The sequence below is a fragment of the Neoarius graeffei genome, chromosome 9 (assembly GCF_027579695.1).
Source record: "Neoarius graeffei isolate fNeoGra1 chromosome 9, fNeoGra1.pri, whole genome shotgun sequence".
Lineage (NCBI taxonomy): Eukaryota > Metazoa > Chordata > Actinopteri > Siluriformes > Ariidae > Neoarius > Neoarius graeffei.
The window spans coordinates 67,668,777-67,688,833 of record NC_083577.1 but is presented as its reverse complement, the minus strand read 5'-3'; the positions used below and the strand labels follow the sequence as shown (position 1 = coordinate 67,688,833).

General features: G+C 40.5%; 1 protein-coding gene across 1 annotated transcript in view; it reads left to right on the top strand.

The window, feature by feature from the left end:
- LOC132891963 (inactive dipeptidyl peptidase 10-like) overlaps nt 1-13,250 on the top strand; it is a 129,871-nt gene extending 116,621 nt beyond the window's left edge. Inside the window, exon 25 of the mRNA XM_060930142.1 lies at nt 13,113-13,250. Coding sequence (XP_060786125.1) covers nt 13,113-13,250 — 138 coding nt within the window. The remainder of the gene's footprint in view (nt 1-13,112) is intronic.
- Nucleotides 13,251-20,057: the final 6,807 nt, after the last annotated feature.

Below are 20,057 nucleotides of genomic sequence, written 5' to 3'. Positions count from 1 at the left end.
ACTCAAGTGAGCAAGCGAGTGGGGGACTGACAACATCCATACATCCCAGTTTACCGAAACACTCTATGTCTGAGGACACTCCAGATCTACTCCTTTACCTCATAAACACCATTAATAAAAGGCTTGACTAAACAGATATGTTTTCAGCCTAGACTTAAACACTGAGACTGTGTCTGATTCCTGAACACTACTTGGAAGGCTGTTCCATAACTGTTGGGCTTTGTAAGAAAATGCTCTGCCCCCTGATGTAGCCTTCACTATACGAGGTACCAGCAGATAGCCTGAACCTTTTGATCTAAGTAGATGTGGCGGGTCATAAAGGACCAGAAGTTCGCTCAGGTACTGTGGCGCGAGACCATTCAGTGCTTTAAAGGTCAATAGTAGTACAGTATTTTATAAACAATACAAAATTTGATTTCGTATTTCGTATCGTATTTGATTTCGAGCCAATGCAGTGTGGATATGACAGGGGTGATGTGGTCATAGTTTCTAGTTCTAGTAAGGACTCTTGCTGCTGCATTTTGAACTAACTGGAGCTTGTTTATGCACATATTGGAACATCCAGACAGTAAGGCATTACAATAATCCAACCTGGAGGTTTTTCTGTGTCATGTAGTGACATTAAATTTCTTATCTTAGCAATATTTCTGAGATGAAAGAAAGCTATCTGGGTAATGTTATCGATATGAGTTTCAAATGACAAACTGGGGTTAATTATCACCCCGAGGTCTTTTACTGCTGCATGTGAAGAAACAGAAAGGCAATCCAGAGTTACTGTGTAATCAGAAAACCTACTTCTAGCTGCATGTGGTCCTAGTACAAGTACTTCAGTCTTGTCAGAGTTAAGCAGAAGGAAGTTACTAAGCATCTAGTGTCTAATGTCCTTTACACATTCCTCAATTATATTAAGCTGGTGTCTCTCATCTGGTTTTGCAGAAACATACAACTGTGTGTCATCAGCATAATAGTGGAAACTAATACCATGCTTATGAATAATATCACCCAGAGGTAACATATACAGTGGGGCAAAAAAGTATTTAGTCAGTCACCAATTGTGCAAGTTCTCCCACTTAAAAAGATGAGAGAGGCCTGTAATTTTCATCATAGGTATACCTCAACTATGAGAGACAAAATGAGAAAAAAAAATCCAGAAAATCACATTGTCTGATTTTTAAAGAATTTATTTGCAAATTATGGTGGAAAATAAGTATTTGGTCAATAACAAAAGTTCATCTCAATACTTTGTTATATACCCTTTGTTGGCAATGACAGAGGTCAAACGTTTTCTGTAAGTCTTCACAAGGTTTTCACACACTGTTGCTGGTATTTTGGCCCATTCCTCCATGCACATCTCCTCTAGAGCAGTGATGTTTTGGGGCTGTCACTGGGCAACATGGACTTTCAACTCCCTCTAAAGATTTTCTATGGGGTTGAGATCTGGAGACTGGCTAGGCCACTCCAGGACCTTGAAATGCTTCTTACGAAGCCACTCCTTTGTTGCCCGGGCAGTGTGTTTGGGATCATTGTCATGCTGAAAGACCCAGCCACGTTTTATCTTCAATGCCCTTGCTGATGGAAGGAGGTTTTCACTCAAAATCTCACGATACATGGCCCCATTCATTCTTTCCTTTACATGGATCAGTCGTCCTGGTCCCTTTGCAGAAAAACAGCCCCAAAGCATGATGTTTCCACCCCCATGCTTCACAGTAGGTATGGTGTTCTTTGGATGCAACTCAGCATTCTTTCTCCTCCAAACACGACAAGCTGAGTTTTTACCAAAAAGTTCTATTTTGGTTTCATATGACCATATGACATTCTCCCAATCCTCTTCTGGATCATCCAAATGCTCTCTAGCAAACTTCAGATGGGCCTGGACATGTACTGGCTTAAGCAGGGGGACACGTCTGGCACTGCAGGATTTGAGTCCCTGGCGGCGTAGTGTGTTACTGATGTTAGCCTTTGTTACTTTGGTCCCAGCTCTCTGCAGGTCATTCACTAGGTCCCCCCGTGTGGTTCTGGGATTTTTGCTCACCGTTCTTGTGATCATTTTGACCCCACTGGGTGAGATCTTGCATGGAGCCCCAGATCAAGGGAGATTATCAGTGGTCTTGTATGTCTTCCATTTTCTAATAATTGCTCCCACAGTTGATTTCTTCACACCAAGCTGCTTACCTATTGTGGATTCAGTCTTCCCAGCCTGGTGCAGGTCTACAATTTTGTTTCTGGTGTCCTTTGACGGCTCTTTGGTCTTGGCCATAGTGGAGTTTGGAGTGTGACTGTTTGAGGTTGTGGACAGGTGTCTTTTATACTGATAATGAGTTCAAACAGGTGCCATTAATACAGGTAACGAGTGGAGGACAGAGGAGCCTCTTAAAGAAGTTGTTACAGGTCTGTGAGAGCCAGAAATCTTGCTTGTTTGTAGGTGACCAAATACTTATTTTACTGAGGAATTTACCAATTAATTCATTAAAAATCCTACAATGTGATTTCCTGGATTCTTTCCCCCTATTCTGTCTCTCATAGTTGAAGTGTACCTATGATGAAAATTACAGGCCTCTCTCATCTTTTTAAGTGGGAGAACTTGCACAATTGGTGGCTGACTAAATACTTTTTTGCCCCACTGTATAAAGAAAAAAGCAGTGGACCCAAGACAGAACCTTGCGGAACACCAAACTTTACATCAGTATGTCTAGAAAAATCACCATTTACATCAACATACTGATAGCAATCATTTAAATAAGAGCTGAGCCAGGAGGGGGCTGTTCCCTTAACTCCCACAACATTTTCTAGTCTATCCAAAAGAATGGAATGATCAATGGTATCAAATGCTGCACTAAGGTCAAGCAACGCAAGCAGCGAGACACAGCCCTGATCAGATGCCAGCTGTAGGTCATTTACTACTTTAACCAGTGCTGTCTTAGTGCTATGATGAGGTCTAAATCCTGACTGATACATTTCATGGATGTTATTCCTATGTAAATATGAGCATAACTGCTGTGCGACAGCTTTTTCTAGGATCTTTGAGATAAAGGGGAGGTTTGATATTGGCCAATAATTGGACAGCTGACAGGGATCAAGGTCAGGGGTTTTTTTAATCAGGGGGTTGATACCTGCAAGTTTAAAGGATTTGGGTACATAGCCAATCCTAAGAGAAGAATTTATTACTTTTAGAAGCAGTTCAATTACTTCAGGTATTATCTGTTTGAATAGATATGTAGGTAAGGGATCTAGTACACAAGTTGAGGATTTTGACGCGGAGATTAATGAAAGTAGTTCGATTTCTCTAAGGGGAGTAAAACATTCTAATTGCTGATCTGATACAGTTATATTGCTAACTACAGGGTCACTTACATTGTCACTTAAGTTGTCTGACCTTAAATTAGTAGTTTGAATTTTTTGTCAGATATTTTCAATTTTGTCATTGAAAAAATTCATGAAGTCGTTGCTACTACATCCTGCAGGTGTGCATGTGTCTATAGTGGACTTATTCCTGGTTAATTTTGCTACAGTAAATAGGAATCTAGGATTATTTTTGTTATCTTCTATTAGGGAGGAGAAAGATGTTGATCTAGCAGCATGAAGAGCTTTTCTATACTTCAGGAAGCTCTCCTTCCAAGCTAATTTGAATTCTACCAATTTTGTTTGACGCCATTTACATTCCAATTTTTGAGTGGTCTGTTTTAAAGTGTAAGTGTCATCATTATACCAGGGTGCTAATTTTTTTCTCTCTGATCATTTTCCTTTCGAAGTGAATATTAAAATCTCAGACAACTAAAGCTGTGTCTAAGGAAATAACCAGGTCTGAGATAAAATCTGCAAATTCAGAAAGAAACTCAGAATATGCCCCCGGGGGCCTGTAAATAATAAGTAATGGAATTAACTGGGTAGACTTATTTTTTTGAGGCTACATACATTATATTAGTATGAAGAACTTCAAATGTATTAAATTTATAACCAGGTTTTTGTGTTACACCTAGATAATTATAAATAACCGTGACGCCTCCTCCTCTGCCAGTTAGACGAGGCTGGTGTATATAACTGTATACAGGAGGACTAGCTTCATTTAATGCTATATATTCATTTGGCTTAATCCATGTTTCAGTTAAACACAGTACATTAAACTCCTGATCAGTAATAAATTAATTAACAATTAGTGCTTAGATGTAAGACATCTAGTATGTTAATAGCCCTACAGTCAGTATGATCTAATTATATGTGTGTGTGTGTGTGTGTGTGTATGCAGTGCTCAGCATAAATGAGTACACCCCCTTTGAAAAGTAACATTTTAAACAATATCTCAATGAACACAAACAATTTCCACAATGTTGACAAGACAAAAGTTTAATATAACATCTGTTTAACTTATAATGTGAAAGTAAGGTTAATAATATAACTTAGATTACACATTTTTCAGTTTTACTCAAATTAGGGTGGTGCAAAAATGAGTACACCCCACAACAAAAACTACTACATCTAGTACTTTGCATGGTCTCTATGATTTTTAACGACAGCACCAAGTCTTCTAGGCATGGAATGAACAAGTTGGTGACATTTTGCAACATCAATATTTTTCCATTCTTCAACAATGACCTCTTTTAGTGACTGGATGCTGGATGGAGAGTGATGCTCAACTTGTCTCTTCAGAATTCCCCGTAGGTGTTCAGTTGGGTTCAGATCAGGAGACATACTGCACGGGCGGTTGCTCTAAGACAACGAGGGAGGCTCAGCCTCCTCTAAAAATGACGAACATCGTGTAGGATGAATTGCGCTAGGCTTATGTTATAGCCGACCTTATAACATTGCTATTTCAGATCCAGAATCATAGAAATATATGTGCTCAACCCAACTACAGTGCGAAATCATTCCGTTTTAACTTTCCCCAGTTCGTCTAATGTGTGCGTGAGTTTTTCCCCCTCGTGACAACACGATGCAGCCCAGCCTCAGTGGACTTCAATGGCATTTGGGAGCTATGCGCTTTTCAATATCAAAATGCAAGACGATTATTGGACAAATACTGCGAAAATGCCCGCCCACGGACTCCCAGTCTCACAGTGGGAGGGACATGGCAAAGCTTTCCGCGAGGAGACTGGTGATTGGTGAAAGCGGCTGGATATTTTCTTTGATTGACAGCTCGTTTCAAATATAGACAGGCAGCGGTGAATTTCAGTTCAGTCCCATGCAGATTCGCAAGTGGTGTGGTGTATTGTAAGAGATCAGCTTACATTTCGATTTCATTCATTACATATGGTTTCTACCAGCTTTTTTAGTTTGTATATATTTTCATTGTAAATAAAGTGTAAATATAGTGTTGTCAAGTTTGCTGTCTTAGTTCCAGAAATTTCGTTTATTTGAGTGACTGAACTTGAGGGGGCTAGTCAGCTAGCAAGAAAGCTGCGCACGGATGCCAAGCATTGTTGATTTAATTTTGGCGAAGCCATTTGCCAGTCTTCCTTTCAAGGAAAAAATTAAAATTAAAGAGCAGGGTAGACCAATGCCTCAAATTGACTTGGTGAAAAAGGTAGGGAATAATACTCGTTCCTTTCAGCTCTCCTGGTATGAGAAAGTGAATTGGCTAACAGCAAGTGACCCACATCAACAACAGTAAATAGGCTCCTTTAGTAATATGTCATGGATGGACCAAAAATATAGAATCTATTTAAAATGTTTATGCTGAGTATATTATATTGGAATATATATTTTTCTGGATATGAATTAAACACAGCTACAATTTGGAAAACATTTTTAAACAAAAACACAGCCGAGAACATTTCACACTACAGACCTGGATTAAAAGTGAAGGGTTATCAAAATTGTCAATAAAACATTTCTCAGTCAAAATAAGTAAAATATAGGGAAAGTGTCATTGAATGAAATGTGTGGCACCCAGCTCTATGTTTGGCTCCCCAAGGTCAGTGCTTGTGCCTATTCCAGAACACTCTGCTGTTACTGCTGAGGTTCCTGACAAAGAGCTGCTTTCAATAATGATCAATTTTTAAACAACATGCCACAATTTTAAAATATAAAATGTTAAAATATACCCCCCCCCCAACACCACCATCATGTTTATTGGACTGTAGGCTAATGGGCCAGAAGAACCTGTTATTTCACAGTTTGTGACTCTGCCAACAATCAGCCAGATCAGAGGCAAGAGTATGGGCAAAATTGATGTTTTTTCTTTTTTCTTTTAAAATCTGGAAATATCGTAACCGACCAGCCTCCCCTGTTTGAAAGACTACCAGCCGCCACTGGCATAGAATAGAATATAGAATAGAATGCCTTTATTGTCACTATACACATGTACAATGAGATTAAAGCATCTCCAATAACAGTGCAAACAACGTGTAGAGAGGGAGAGAGAGAGGAAGGGGGGAAGGGAAAAGAGAGGAAAGGAAAAAAAGGGGGGGTAAGGTGCACAGTCTGAGGTGTATGTGTTGTGTTACACATTATGGAGTGAGGTATTGCACATATAAAGTATTGCATAGTGACAGTCACATTGTAAATTATTGCACGAGAGAGTCACATTATAAGATAAAATATTACACATTATGAATTATTGCAAGGTAAGGTAAGGTGCACAGTCCTGAGGTGTATGTGCTGTGTGTAAGGTGCACAGTCCTGAGGTGCATGTGTTGCGTTTCACATTTTGGAGTGTGGTATTGCACATTATAAAAGTATTGCATAGAGAGTCACCTTATAAAGTACTGCACATTTATAAATTAGTAAAATAGTAAAATAAAATAGACTATAAAGTCAGAGCATATCCGAGTTCAGGGCGGTTATGGCTTTTGGAAAGAAGCTGTTTTTTAATCTATTTGTCTTTGCCCTGATGCACCTGTAGCGCCTCCCTGAGGGCAACAGGTCGAACAGATCAAAGCCAGGGTGGGAGCTGTTCTTAATAATATTCTTAGCTCTGCTAAGGCAGCGGGAGGTGTAAATGTCCATCAGGGAGGGGAGAGGGCATACTGTACTTGGCCACTGAATCACTTTCACCCTGTTCTTCTTCAGCAATCCAACAGTGGCCTTAGATGTGTGTTTAGTCATGTTGGAAAAGTGCACGACAACCAAGGGCACAGAGTGATGGTAGCATCTTCTCTTTCAGTATAGAGCAATACATCTGTGAATTCATGATGCCATCAGTGAAATGCAGCTCCCCGACACCAGCAGCACTCATGCAGCCCCACATAAGGACACTGCCACCACCATGTTTCACTGTAGGCACCATGCATTTTTCTTTGTATTCCTCACCTTTGTGATGCCATACAGTTTTGAAGCCATCAGTTCCAAAAACATTTATCTTGGTCTCATCACTCCAGAGTATAGAGTCCCAGTAGTCTTCATCTTTGTCAGCATGGGCCCTGGCAAACTCTAGGCAGGCTTTTTTGTGCCTGGGCTTTAGGAGAGGCTTCTTTTGTGGATGGCATCCATGCATGCCATTCCTCTGCAGTGTACACTGTATTGTGTCATGGGAAATAATCACCCCAGTTTGGCTTTCTACTTCTTTAGATAACTACAGTGAACTTGCATGCCGATTTTCTTCAACACTTCTCATCAGAAGACGCTCCTGTCGAGGTATTAACTTCCGTGGACGACCTGAACATCTCTGTGAGATGGTTGCAGTTCCATCTTTCCTAAATTTTTGCACTGCTTTTGCTACAGTATTCTGACTGATAAGTAAAGCTTTGTAGCCTTCCTCATTGTAGCCTTCAACTTTGTGGTGTAAAGAAATTATTTTCTTTGGGGAATTCTGAAGAGACAAGTTGAGCATCACTCTCTATCCAGCATCCAGTCACTAAAAGAGGTCATTGTTGAAGAATGGAAAAAGATTGATGTTGCAAAATGTCACCAACTTGTTCATTCCATGCCTAGAAGACCTGGTGCTGTCATTAAAAATCATAGAGGCCATATAAAGTACTAGATGTAGTAGTTTTTGTTGTGGGGTGTGCTCATTTTTGCACCACCCTAATTTGAGTAAAACTGAAACTAGATAGAACTCGACGCCAATGGTGTCGATGGGGATGCCTCCACCTGGTAGACAACACGCCTTATTAAGTTGTGATTTGGGGATGGACATTTGACCTCACAGTAATCTTGACCTGGTGAAATTACTTGTATTAGCCTTGGAGATATTGTGTTCACAAGGCTTTCGGACAGACATTTGACCTCACCGTGACCTTGACCTTAGACCTTTTGATCTCAAAATCTAATCAGTTCATCCTTGTCCCCAAATGCACAAATGGTGAAAGTTTGGTGAAACTCCTTTCATCTGCCTTGGAGATATTGTGTTCACAAAGTTCTCGGACAGACATTTGACCTCACAGTGACCTTGACCTTAGACCTTTTGATCTCAAAATCTAATCAGTTCATGTTTGTCCCAAAGCGCACAAATGGTGAAAGTTTGGTGAAATTCTTTTCATCAGCCTTTGAGATATTGCGTTCACAAGGTTTCGGGACGGACGCACGCACGCACGGACGTTAGACCTTTTGATCTCAAAATCTAATCAGTTTATCTTTGTCCCCAAATGCACAAATGGTGAAAGTTTGGTGAAATTCCTTTGATTTGCCTTGGAGATATTGTGTTCACAAGGTTCTCGGACATACATTTGACCTCACAGTGACCTTGACCTTAGACCTTTTGATCTCAAAATCTAATCAGTTTATCCTTGTCCCCAAATGCACAAATGGTGAAAGTTTGGTGAAATTCCTTTCATCTGCCTTGGAGATATTGTGTTCACAAGGTTTTCGGACAGACGACACATAGTGGCGGAGGCATAAAAATGTGTAATCTAAGTTATATTATTAACCTTACTTTCACATTATGTTAAACAGATGTTATATTAAACTTTGTCTTGTCAACATTTTGGAAATTGTTTGTGTTCATTGAGATATTGTTTAAAATGTTACTTTTCAAAGGGGGTGTACTCATTTATGCTGAGCATTGTATATGTATACACTGGAACAAACTCTCTGAGTATTTCTACTTTTTTTGTTTAGCTCAGGGAACAGACACAGTCTCGATGTAGTGGACCCTGAGTGACGACTCTGTGCAGCTAGCAGACAGTTGGTTTAGCCTGTTCATCTGCTCCCTGGCCTTGGCTCTGGATTGTCAGAAGTTAACTAGACCTGTTATGAGACAATGAGCTATGCAGCAAGAAATGAGAGCAGCATCTTCCCGAGTGGATGGATACCGTCCTGCCCTAACAGGCCAGCAGTGCCCTCAAAATTAGTCCAATTATCTATAAAGCCCACACTGTTCTCAGAGCACCACCTGGACAACCAGCAGTTCAGCGACCATAACCTGCTGTAAGCTATATTGCCACACTGCATTGGGATGGGGCCAGAGCATACTACAGCATTGGACATCGCCTTCACTAATTTAAACACCTCTACAAAGTTACTCTTGGTAACCTCAGACTGACAAAGGCGTATATCATTAGATCCTACATGGATAACTATCTTTGAGAACCTGTGCTTGCCTAGGACCCTAAGATTATCTGCTATGTCTGGCGCCCTGGCTCCCGGTATACACCTGACTAAAGCTGCTGGTGCCCCTAAAGGCTGAGCTAATTTCACATGCCGTATGATAGAGTCCCCTATAACCAGAGCTCTTTCAGGTTTCTCAGTGGGTGCATCACTAAGGAGGGCAAACCTGTTCGATGCGTGAAGTGGAGAGGAGTGGTGCTCCCGTGGGCGAGCCTCAGCAGTAGCTTTGGCTCTACGCTTATGCCGCCGAGTCATCACCCATTCGCCCCGCTGTAAGGGCTCTAATGCTGGAGTGAGTCAGAAGGAGTGAGTCAGAAATAGCATTCAGATGAGTGTGATTTACTTTGTGGGAAATGCAGCACCCATTTATACTCTCCCAGCTCCTTGTGGGGGGTAGGTGGGTGCTCTGTTTAGCATGCTCCAGCCATGTCAAGTTGTGTCTCTTCACTCCTCGGCCACGTGGCTGCTGCTAGTCGAAAATTTTGGTGCTAAAACAGCACTGCTTCTTCAGCACTGGGACAGAGTGGAGTGGGTGGTGTATGTTCAGCACCACTGAGGCAGCCAGGTGAGGAGTTCTTGCCGCTTGTGTGTAAGGGCTGCTGGCCAGCTGTCGCTACAGTCGACAACTTTGCTAACACAGCTAATCATCAAGCAAGTGCAACAATACAAGACATAGCAAGGCAGCTAATGTAATAGTGCTTACTAGTTCAGCAGAAAGAAGGCCAGCTCGGCGTTTGTCTTGCAGCCTTTTATCGCTCTTAGCTCTCGCCAATGAGTAAAACCCAGTCCAAGATTTACTCTTGTCCAGTCTCTTGCTTGGCCACTCTCTCTTTTTATCCTCCATAGGGGATATAGAAATGGGTTCTGTCCGTCCAGCTGTCTGTCCAGTCACGTTTTCATTTCCGGGCCATATCTTTAAAACTACTGAAGATATCTTCATGAAACTTTGTATACATATCAAGCAACATGTGAACTGGTGCCTTTTGCCATTTTGGATTTTTGAAAAAAAAAAAGCGTTTTTCAAATTTTAATTTCAAAAAGTAGATTGTGACTTAGTTTCTAAGAGTAATGTTCATTTCCAGAGCATATCCAAAACTATTCATGATGTGGATTTTAAACTTGGTAGGCTATGCATGTAAACAAGATGATGCAGATGTGCCTTTTCATACTAAGAAATTTGAGAAATTTTAATTTTTCATGTTTCCATGGAAACAATTTCAAACTTGGTCCCTCAGGTTAGTCTCAGGGGTAGGTTTTGTTTCCGGAGCAGAACTTGAAAACTATGAGTGGTATGGTCTTGAAAGTTGGTATATGTGTTGATTAAGTAATGTATATGTGCCTTTTGATACTAAGAAATGTGAGAAATTTAAATTTTTAGCTCACCTGGACCAAAGGTCTGGTGGGTTTATGCCATGGGCTGCTGAGGTTAGTGTAAAGAGGTAGGGTTGATTTCCTGCAGCAGAACTTGAAAAATGTGGCAAATAATATCTCAAAACTTGGTATATAGTTGGTATATAGGGCGGGGGATATAGATGACTCTGTCTTCTTGTTCCCTGTCTTCCTGGATTCATCCAACAGCTTCATCTTTGTTCTCTTTGCCTCTGCCATGATGTCCATACTCTGAACACCACTCTAGCTTTTTCTTATACTGTAGCTTGCTCTCTGAAGACCCATAGATATTGACGTGTGACATGGTGCCATAAAGCATTACACAGTTCTCGAGAGAGGTCTGTGGGACGAGCCAGCAGAGTTACATTGTGCTGTAATTGGTGAACTGGGTATGGACTCAGGATGGAAGACAAACAATTCTCCTTACTACAAGGCATTGTACCATCAAAATTATTTTGAAGCTGATATTTTAAGGTGGGCGGCACGGTGGTGTAGTGGTTAGCCCTGTCGCCTCACAGCAAGAAGGTCCGGGTTCGAGCCCCGTGGCCGGTGAGGGCCTTTCTGTGCGGAGTTTGCATGTTCTCCCCGTGTCCGCGTGGGTTTCCTCCGGGTGCTCCGGTTTCCCCCAAAGACATGCAGGTTAGGTTAACTGGTGACTCTAAATTGACCGTAGGTGTGAATGGTTGTCTGTGTCTATGTGTCGGCCCTGTGATGACCTGGCGACTTGTCCAGGGTGTACCCCGCCTTTTGCCTGTAGTCAGCTGGGATAGGCTCCAGCTTGCCTGCGACCCTGTAGAACAGGATAAAGAGGCTAGAGATAATGAGATGAGATGTTGCTTTAAGAGAATGATTGCTTTAACATGATTTTCTGTGCTGCCCATTGGTATTATGAAAACTATCTCTGTGCAGTTAACACATTATATATCTTTTGGGTTGGTCTAGCAGACCCTTTTTAAAAACAGGAACTTGTGGGTCACATTTAATGAGTTACAATTGCTACAGTATATATTTCATCCTAGAAAACCAGCTTAAAAATAACTTTTTATAACAATATTAGGACACAACAAACCCTAGTAATAATGAAGAAATGGTAAAAGCCCATTTTTTTTCATGATCAAAGTGTGCATTATTGGCATGTAGATTCTATTTTTCCATTCAGTTCATTGCTCATTGGCTTCTCTGTTAATGACATACTATACAGTATGCTTATGCCACTGATCCTCATACTCCTTTATAAATATTATTTACATTCAATGCAGAAAATGTCAGTCTTATGACAACAGTCTTAAAAATTGTTGGGGTTGTTTGGAGTTGCAGCAAAAGTGCTAGTACTTAACCCATCCATTATCCATAACCACTTATCCTGTGCAGGGTCACAGGCAAGCTGGAGCCTATCCCAGCTGACTACAGGTGAGAAGCGGGGTACACCCTGGACAAGTCACCAGGTCATCGTAGGGCTGACACATAGAGACAAACAGCCATTCACACTCACATTCACACCTACGGTCAATTTAGAGCCACCAGTTAGCCGAACCTGCATGTCTTTGGAGGAAACCCACACAGACATGGGGAGAACATGCAAACTCCACGCAGAAAGGCCCCCGTCAGCCACTGGGCTTGAACCCAGAACCTTCTTGCTGTGAGGTGACAGTGCTAACCACTACACCACCGTGCTGCCACTAAAGATGAAATATTGTAGTTAAAAAAAAAAATTGTCAGAAATTGTTTCTTATGTTTCTTGACCAATTAAATAGCCAGGAGCCATCTACAGGTTCAGATGCACAGGTTCTTCAACCTGTACATACTTTTCCAATTAATTTTAATAATTATTGAATGATTGAATAATAGTTACAGGGTTAGCTCAACTCTGAATATGACACATAGTTACTTACATACTTAAACCTGTACTGTACTTGAACACAAAATATCTAAAATATTCGCAGTCCCAAACATGTACCATATTACATTAGATTATTGGCATTTAGCAGAGGCTTTTATCCAGAGTGACATACAACATACCCCAGGCAACCAGGGATTAGGTGCTTTGCTCAAGGGCACTTCAGACATTCCTGCTGGTCCAGGGAATCAAACCAGTGACCTTCTGGTCCCAAAGCTGTTTCTCTAACCATTAGGCCATGGCCTATGTATATTACATATATAGTATATTTCATAAATAGTTATCTGACAATATTTTGTGCATTTGTACTTGAAGCTTACGGTGTTGATGTGTGGTTATTGTGCAGATTTATCCGGATGAGGGTCACTTCCTGTCAGAACAGAGTCGGCAGCATGTCGCGGCATCTCTAAGTAGCTACTTCCGATCCTGCCTGCAGGAGGACATCTTCCCACTCAGTGATGAAGAAGAGGAAGAAGAGGAGTAGGCTTAAGAGTGTATAAACAGCAGGACCTTTACACACACACACACACACACACACACAGACACACACACCTTCATCTACACAGACCTGTGTAACACACACACACACACACACACACACACACACCACTGCTCCCTGTAGGATCCCACCTGACAGAGGCCTGCAGCTCTAAATGGAACAATTTTTAGATTTGAGATAAGAAGTGTGTATGTGTGTGCGCATGCACTTGTGTGCGTGCGTGCATGTGTGTTTGATGAGATATGTATATATGCATGTGGGTTTATGTGTTGATGTTTAGACAATATGGATTTCGAGATATGGGCCTAAAAGGTGTGTAGGTGTTTTCATGTGTGTGTGTGTGTGTGTGTGTGTAGATTCTTGCTGATAATGGACATTTGTAACTGGAAATGAACTTGGTTGCTACAACAACAACTGAAATTTCACATATCAGAAATCACTGCTATTTTACACCGGATGCTTCATGCTTGGACCAAACACAGCACAGATTTTCAATTGAATCCTGATTTAGCCTATCACACCGCAGAATGTCTGTTTGTGTGGACCTGATCCAGTCACAGAGCTGCATGTTTGTGTTTGTTTTTTTCTTCAAATCTGTGTGCGGTAGACACCAGGACAAAAGCACTGTACTTTCTTATCACACAAGAAAATGCTCACTGTTTCCATGGTAACAACCTTTATCAAGAAGAAGAAGTGGCGTTTCCATCAACAAGCTTGAAACCACATTGACAGGTTGAAACAAACAATGAGGTTGACTCTTGTGCGTGCGTGCGCACACACACACACATACACACACACACACAGGACTTGACTGAATGCTGTAAAAATCAGATGCCCTGTCCACACACAAAACTGTGTCCAACAGATGAACATATTTATTTCAGTAGGACATATTTCTCGATGAATATTTCTTTATTGTAGCTCAAACATCACTGATTTCAGCTAATAACTGCTACCTGATGTGATCACTGTGAGTCTCCTAGTCCTCTGATTCCTGAGTCTCTTACAATGTCTGTGCAAATAAATGTTTCATCTCTACAGATTTCCCACAGAAGTGGGTTACTTTTAGCCAGAGTGTTGGGAGTTGGATATATTACATCTCAAAATTCAAATGAAAGTCTTTACTTACCATGTATGTCTTTACAAGTCCTACACCAAACTGACTGCCAAATCACAACTCAAATCACAAATGCATGTGGCCATGGAAACACCCAACACACACCTTAATTCTGCATGCACTAACTGCCATAGAGGTGGAAGCGGATTAACTGTGTCTCCTGGTCCCATTCACAATATAAACTCTGTACATTTCTGTATGCAGTATGATGATGATGATCTGTAATAATGTGAAATGTTTTGATAAGCTATAAATACTGCTTTGTTTAAATGTATTGCATGGTAATACTAAAATGTTACAGTACAGTTGGTTCTGGTAGTCATGAGTGGACTTTAAAAGCAACGTATAGTGTGGAAGGACTGCGAGTTGGCCTAGTGGTTAGCGTGTCTGCCTCTTGACCGGGAGATCGCGAGTTCATAAAAATGGTCTGGTAAGGCATGCTGCAATACAGATGAGAGTGGGGAAGTCAAACTCTCGTGGTTACCAGAGGACTAGCCCCCCACTGTAACCCTAGCTGTATAGGCAAGAGGCCGAGAGCTATCGAAACGGACATTGGTGCCGCACCCATACGCCTTAAGAGTTGGTTAATACTGGGACAGGAGACTGCCTGGGAAGACCAGGGGCCGCATTACAGAAAGTTCCTAACTTGAGAATCTCATCTTATCTGTCTAGTTCCCGTGGCAACGGCACTTTAGGATCATATTTAGGAAAAGGCTATTACAGAACAGCCGTTCTTAACTCTGTTGTCCTATCCTATCTCAAGTTAAGAAAAGTGTATTACAGAAGCATCCTAACTTCTAAAAAAACTAAAAAATTCTTAAATACCCGTCCTAACTTTAGGATATCCCCACCGCTGTCCTAACTGTCATTTTTACTGTATAAATCAGCTAGTAGTCTACTATTAGACAGAATGGCAGGTATTTTGCTTTTGAGGCGACAACAACAACGTAACCGGAATTTGTTTATTGAAAGGCAGTTGGTAGACCAAAACGACGTTTTAAGGTTTGATGACAAAACTTTGATAAATCGCTACCGGTTACCCCAGGCCATGATCATACAGTTAGCTGATAAACTGCGGCCAGATTTAGAGAGGCCGACTCATCGACATGGGGCTCTCCCGGTTATAACGTTTCAATTTCATCCGGTTTAAAATTTAAAGCCCGTCGTTGTTTGTCCATACTGTTTACGTCTCTTGCTGTCTCGTGTCAAGTCGTCACTTGTAGCAGGGTATTGTTTCTGTTGTAGCAGCTAGCCAGAGATCACTGGACGTTACTTCACGAGACACAGTGTAGCTTTCGTTGCTAGGTAACAGACATTAAAGGCGATCATAGATGTTTCGATCGGTTATTTAGGAATCCTAACTCGAGATAAGATAAGAATCCTAAATGAAGTTAGGATTTGCTTCTGTAATACCAAACTGAAAAGAATCCTATCTCACAGCTGTCCCATCTTAACTTTTGACTTAAGATAGGAACTTTCTGTAATGCCGTCCCAGATTCTGGCATGAGAGGGACTTTGACTTTGATAGTGTGAAAGGCAAATTTTGTATTGTTTCTGGGCTGGTTTTCTTGACAACAGACATGGCAACCCTGCTCCAGACACATCAGGCGCTTCAGTTCATAAAGTATATTAATAAATCAATCCGTTCGTTCATTCACTGTCACTATAATCACCACTTTATCCTGGTCAAGTTTGTGGTGAGACTAAACCCTGAATTTGAAGCTAGTGTTTTGCAGGGCATCATGCACACACACCTTCACACAGTCACTCACACTTAGGAGCTATTTGCCATAACGGTCACCTATGACATGTTTTTGGGAGCTGGAAACCCACAGAGCCAGTAACTCAAGCTCAGGATTGAACACAGGACCCTTGAGCTGTGAGGTTGCATTATTACACTGATGGCATCAGATAGCAGTGATCGGTTACAGGTACTATTATTCAAGTAACAACAACAACAACAACAAGCTTGCTCATTCAGGAACATGTGCTACTTGAACAAAACACATTCACATGCTGGACACCAGTTTTCAGTTGTCACTAAATCACTTTGCATTATTTTGTTATCGTGTTTAAATTTCAAGTGTGTTACAGATTTGTGTGACAAAAGAGCAGTTCTATCACAGAAAATAAATTAGATGTAGGCAACAGATCACACATGGAGACGGATAACTTTAGAATAACAGTAGTGCTTCAGCATTCAGTGAAATGACTTTCTGGGTAGTTGTCATTAGTCTAGCTTATACCGGTAGGGTAATAGCACTGAAATGTACACAGCATGAAAAGGGATTGTTTTCTTTGTAATCTTTAGATATAAATTATTAAGCTGCTCCGAGCACATTAAAAGACTGAATGAGAGCATCATGCTGATGGCACAGCATGATATACTGGAAGCTTCTGTAGCTTTTGTGCAACTGAAACCTGTTCAGTGACCAATTATACAAAACATGAGTTGAATGCGGAAACTGTGTGAGAATATTCTGTACCATATTACCATGTTTAAATCCTTAGTGCGGTCATTAAAGTCATAGTGTGGACAGGCCCTGTGTAAGGGTGCATGTGTGTGTATATAGTAGACTCCAGAGATGGCGGTGTGATTTGTACAGAAAAGTGTATCCAGTACATACATACAGTATATTTTTGCGATTTATCAGATATAGTAGTTTAGCCAGCAGGGTGGATATTGTCATCAGTACATATCTGTGTTGATTTGATTGTTTATCTCTTTTGTAATTCAGATTGACTGACTGTTTTTCCTGCTTTATTTTCGTTTGTTTGGTTGGGATCAGGGCAATAAGAAGGAAGAGAGGTTGGAGGTTTGGGCCTTTCTGTCCTCGAGTAATGACTATAAATAAACAGCTCATCCAAACTGACCCAGACTCAGTGATGTTATATATTTGTCATCTCCCTATCATGAAAATCGATATTTATTACATTAATTTATACAGAAATAATGGTGGTGAAAGTGTACAGTAGAACAAGAGGGAAACCAAACCATGCATGCCTAAGAATAATTTCACAAAAGGCTATTTATTTTCATGTTTTATGAAAATCTTTGAAGTTTTCTTTTACAGGCTCGGCTATAGAAAACATCCTCTTCCCAGCTATGTGGCTTTGGCATTTTGCTCTAAAATAATCAATCACTCTTATACCTGGATTAACCAATTAGATCTGATAAACAAAAGCCTAGGTATAAATTACTTATATTAAAGTATTACAAGTACTATGTTACACTATCTTATATTAATTATCCTTACAATAAATATCATTGCATTAATTACTGTTAGTGTTGTGATATGCATTACATTTATTTTAATGTTTTATGTAACTTACATAGCTTAATTTTATAGCCAATACATTTACAATTCATTGAGTGAGTATTTATCTCAGGGCGGTGCGGTGGTGTAGTGGTCAGCACTGTCACCTCACAGCAAGAAGGTTCTGGGTTTGAGCCCAGCGGCTGATGAGGGCCTTTCTGTGTGGAGGTTGCATTTTCTCCCCGTGTCCGCGTGGGTTTCCTCTGGGTGCTCTGGTTTCCCCCACAGTCCAAAGATATGCAGGTTAGGCTAATTAGTGGCTCTAAATTGACCGTAGGTGAATTTAACCCTACTTTCTTTCATATAAACTTTGTTACAGATTTCTATTTTATGACTTTTACATTATCGAGTCAGTACAAAAAGATTTGAGTTCCAAACATTTATTTTCCAGCACAAAATTAAATGTTACAGAAAAGAAATGTTTCTATATTACATAAGAGACCATTTTTCAGATTAAAAAAGAAAACATAATGAAGGCTACTGAATTTTGGTGCAAAATTAAGAAGCAAGTGTGACAGTCAAAGTGTCCAGAAGAACTGTGGCTGCTTCTGTAAGATGCTCAGTAAAACCTACAGCTCATTTCCTTATAAAACTGCACTCATTGTACCTGAGACTACTATTTTTTTTAAAGCAAAGGGTCGTCTCACACCAAATATTGACTTTGTTTCATTTATGATGGCTTACTGCTGTATATAGTATTTTGTTTTAATGTTGAAACATTTCATTTAATTATTTTTAAGCCATTTTTGGTCGACAGCATTTCTTTACATGTGCCTAAGACTTTTGCACGGGGTGTATATATATATATATATATATATATATATATATATATATATAATTTGGGGTACATTCCATGCTTTATGTAGTCATGATGTTTCTAAATTTACCATTTTTGCTAAGCCTGCTTTTTAGTTGAGGGAGTCTTGCCCTGTGTCCAAAATCACTCATTAGCCTACTCACTATATAGTGAACTACAGTGGTGCTTGAAAGTTTGTGAACCCTTTAGAATTTTCTCTATTTCAGTATAAATATGACCTAAAACATCATCAGATTTTCACACAAGTCCTAAAAGTAGATAAAGAGAACCCAGTTAAACAAATGAGACAAAAATATTACACTTGGTCATTTATTTATTGAGGAAAATGATCCAATATTACATATCTGTGAGTGGCAAAAGTATATGAAACTTTGTTTTCAGTATCTGGTGTGACCCCCTTGTGCAGGAATAACTGCAACAAAATGTTTCCGGTAACTGTTGATCAGTCCTGCACACCGGCTTGGAGGAATTTTAGCCCATTCCTCCGTACAGAACAGCTTCAACTCTGGGATGTTGGTGGGTTTCCTCACATAAACTACTCACTTCAAGTCCTTCCACAACATTTCAATTGGATTAAAGTCAGGACCTTGACTTGGCCATTCCAAAACATTAATTTTATTCTTCTTTAACCATTCTTTGGTCAAACAACTTGTATGCTTAGGATCATTGTCTTGCTGCATGACCCACCTTCTCTTGAGATTCAGTTCATGGACAGATGTCCTGACATTTTCCTTTAGAATTTGCTGGTATAATTCAGAATTCATTGTTCCATCAATGATGGCAAGCCGTCCTGGCCCAGATGCAGCAAAACAGGCCCAAACCATGATACTACCACCACCATGTTTCACAGATGGGATAAGGTTCTTATGCTGGAATGCAGTGTTTTCCTTTCTCCAAACATAACGCTTCTCATTTAAACCAAAAAGTTCTATTTTGGTCTCATCCATCCACAAAACATTTTTCCAATAGCCTTCTGGCTTGTCCATGTGATCTTTAGCAAACTGCAGATGAGCAGCAATGTTCTTTTTGGAGAGCAGTGCCTTTCTCCTTGCAACCCTACCATGCACACCATTGTTGTTCAGTGTTCTCCTGATGGTGGACTCATGAACACTAACATTAGCCAATGTGAGAGATGCCTTCAGTTGCTTAGAAGTTACCCTAGGGTCCTTTGTGACCTCGCTGACTATTGCATACCTTGCTCTTGGAGTGATCTTTGTTGGCTGACCACTCCTGGGAAGGGTAATAATTGTCTTGAATTTCCTCCATTTGTACACAATCTGTCTGACTGTGGATTGGTGGAGTCCAAACTCTTTAGAGATGGTTTTGTATCCTTTTACAGCCTGATGAGCATCAACAACGCTTTTTCTGAGGTCCTCAGAAATCTCCTTTGTTCGTGCCATGATACACTTCCACAAACATGTGTTGTGAAGATCGGACTTTGATAGATCCCTGTTCTTTAAATAAAACAGGGTGCCCACTCACACCTGATTGTCATCCCATTGATTGAAAACACCTGACTCTAATTTCACCTTCAAATTAAC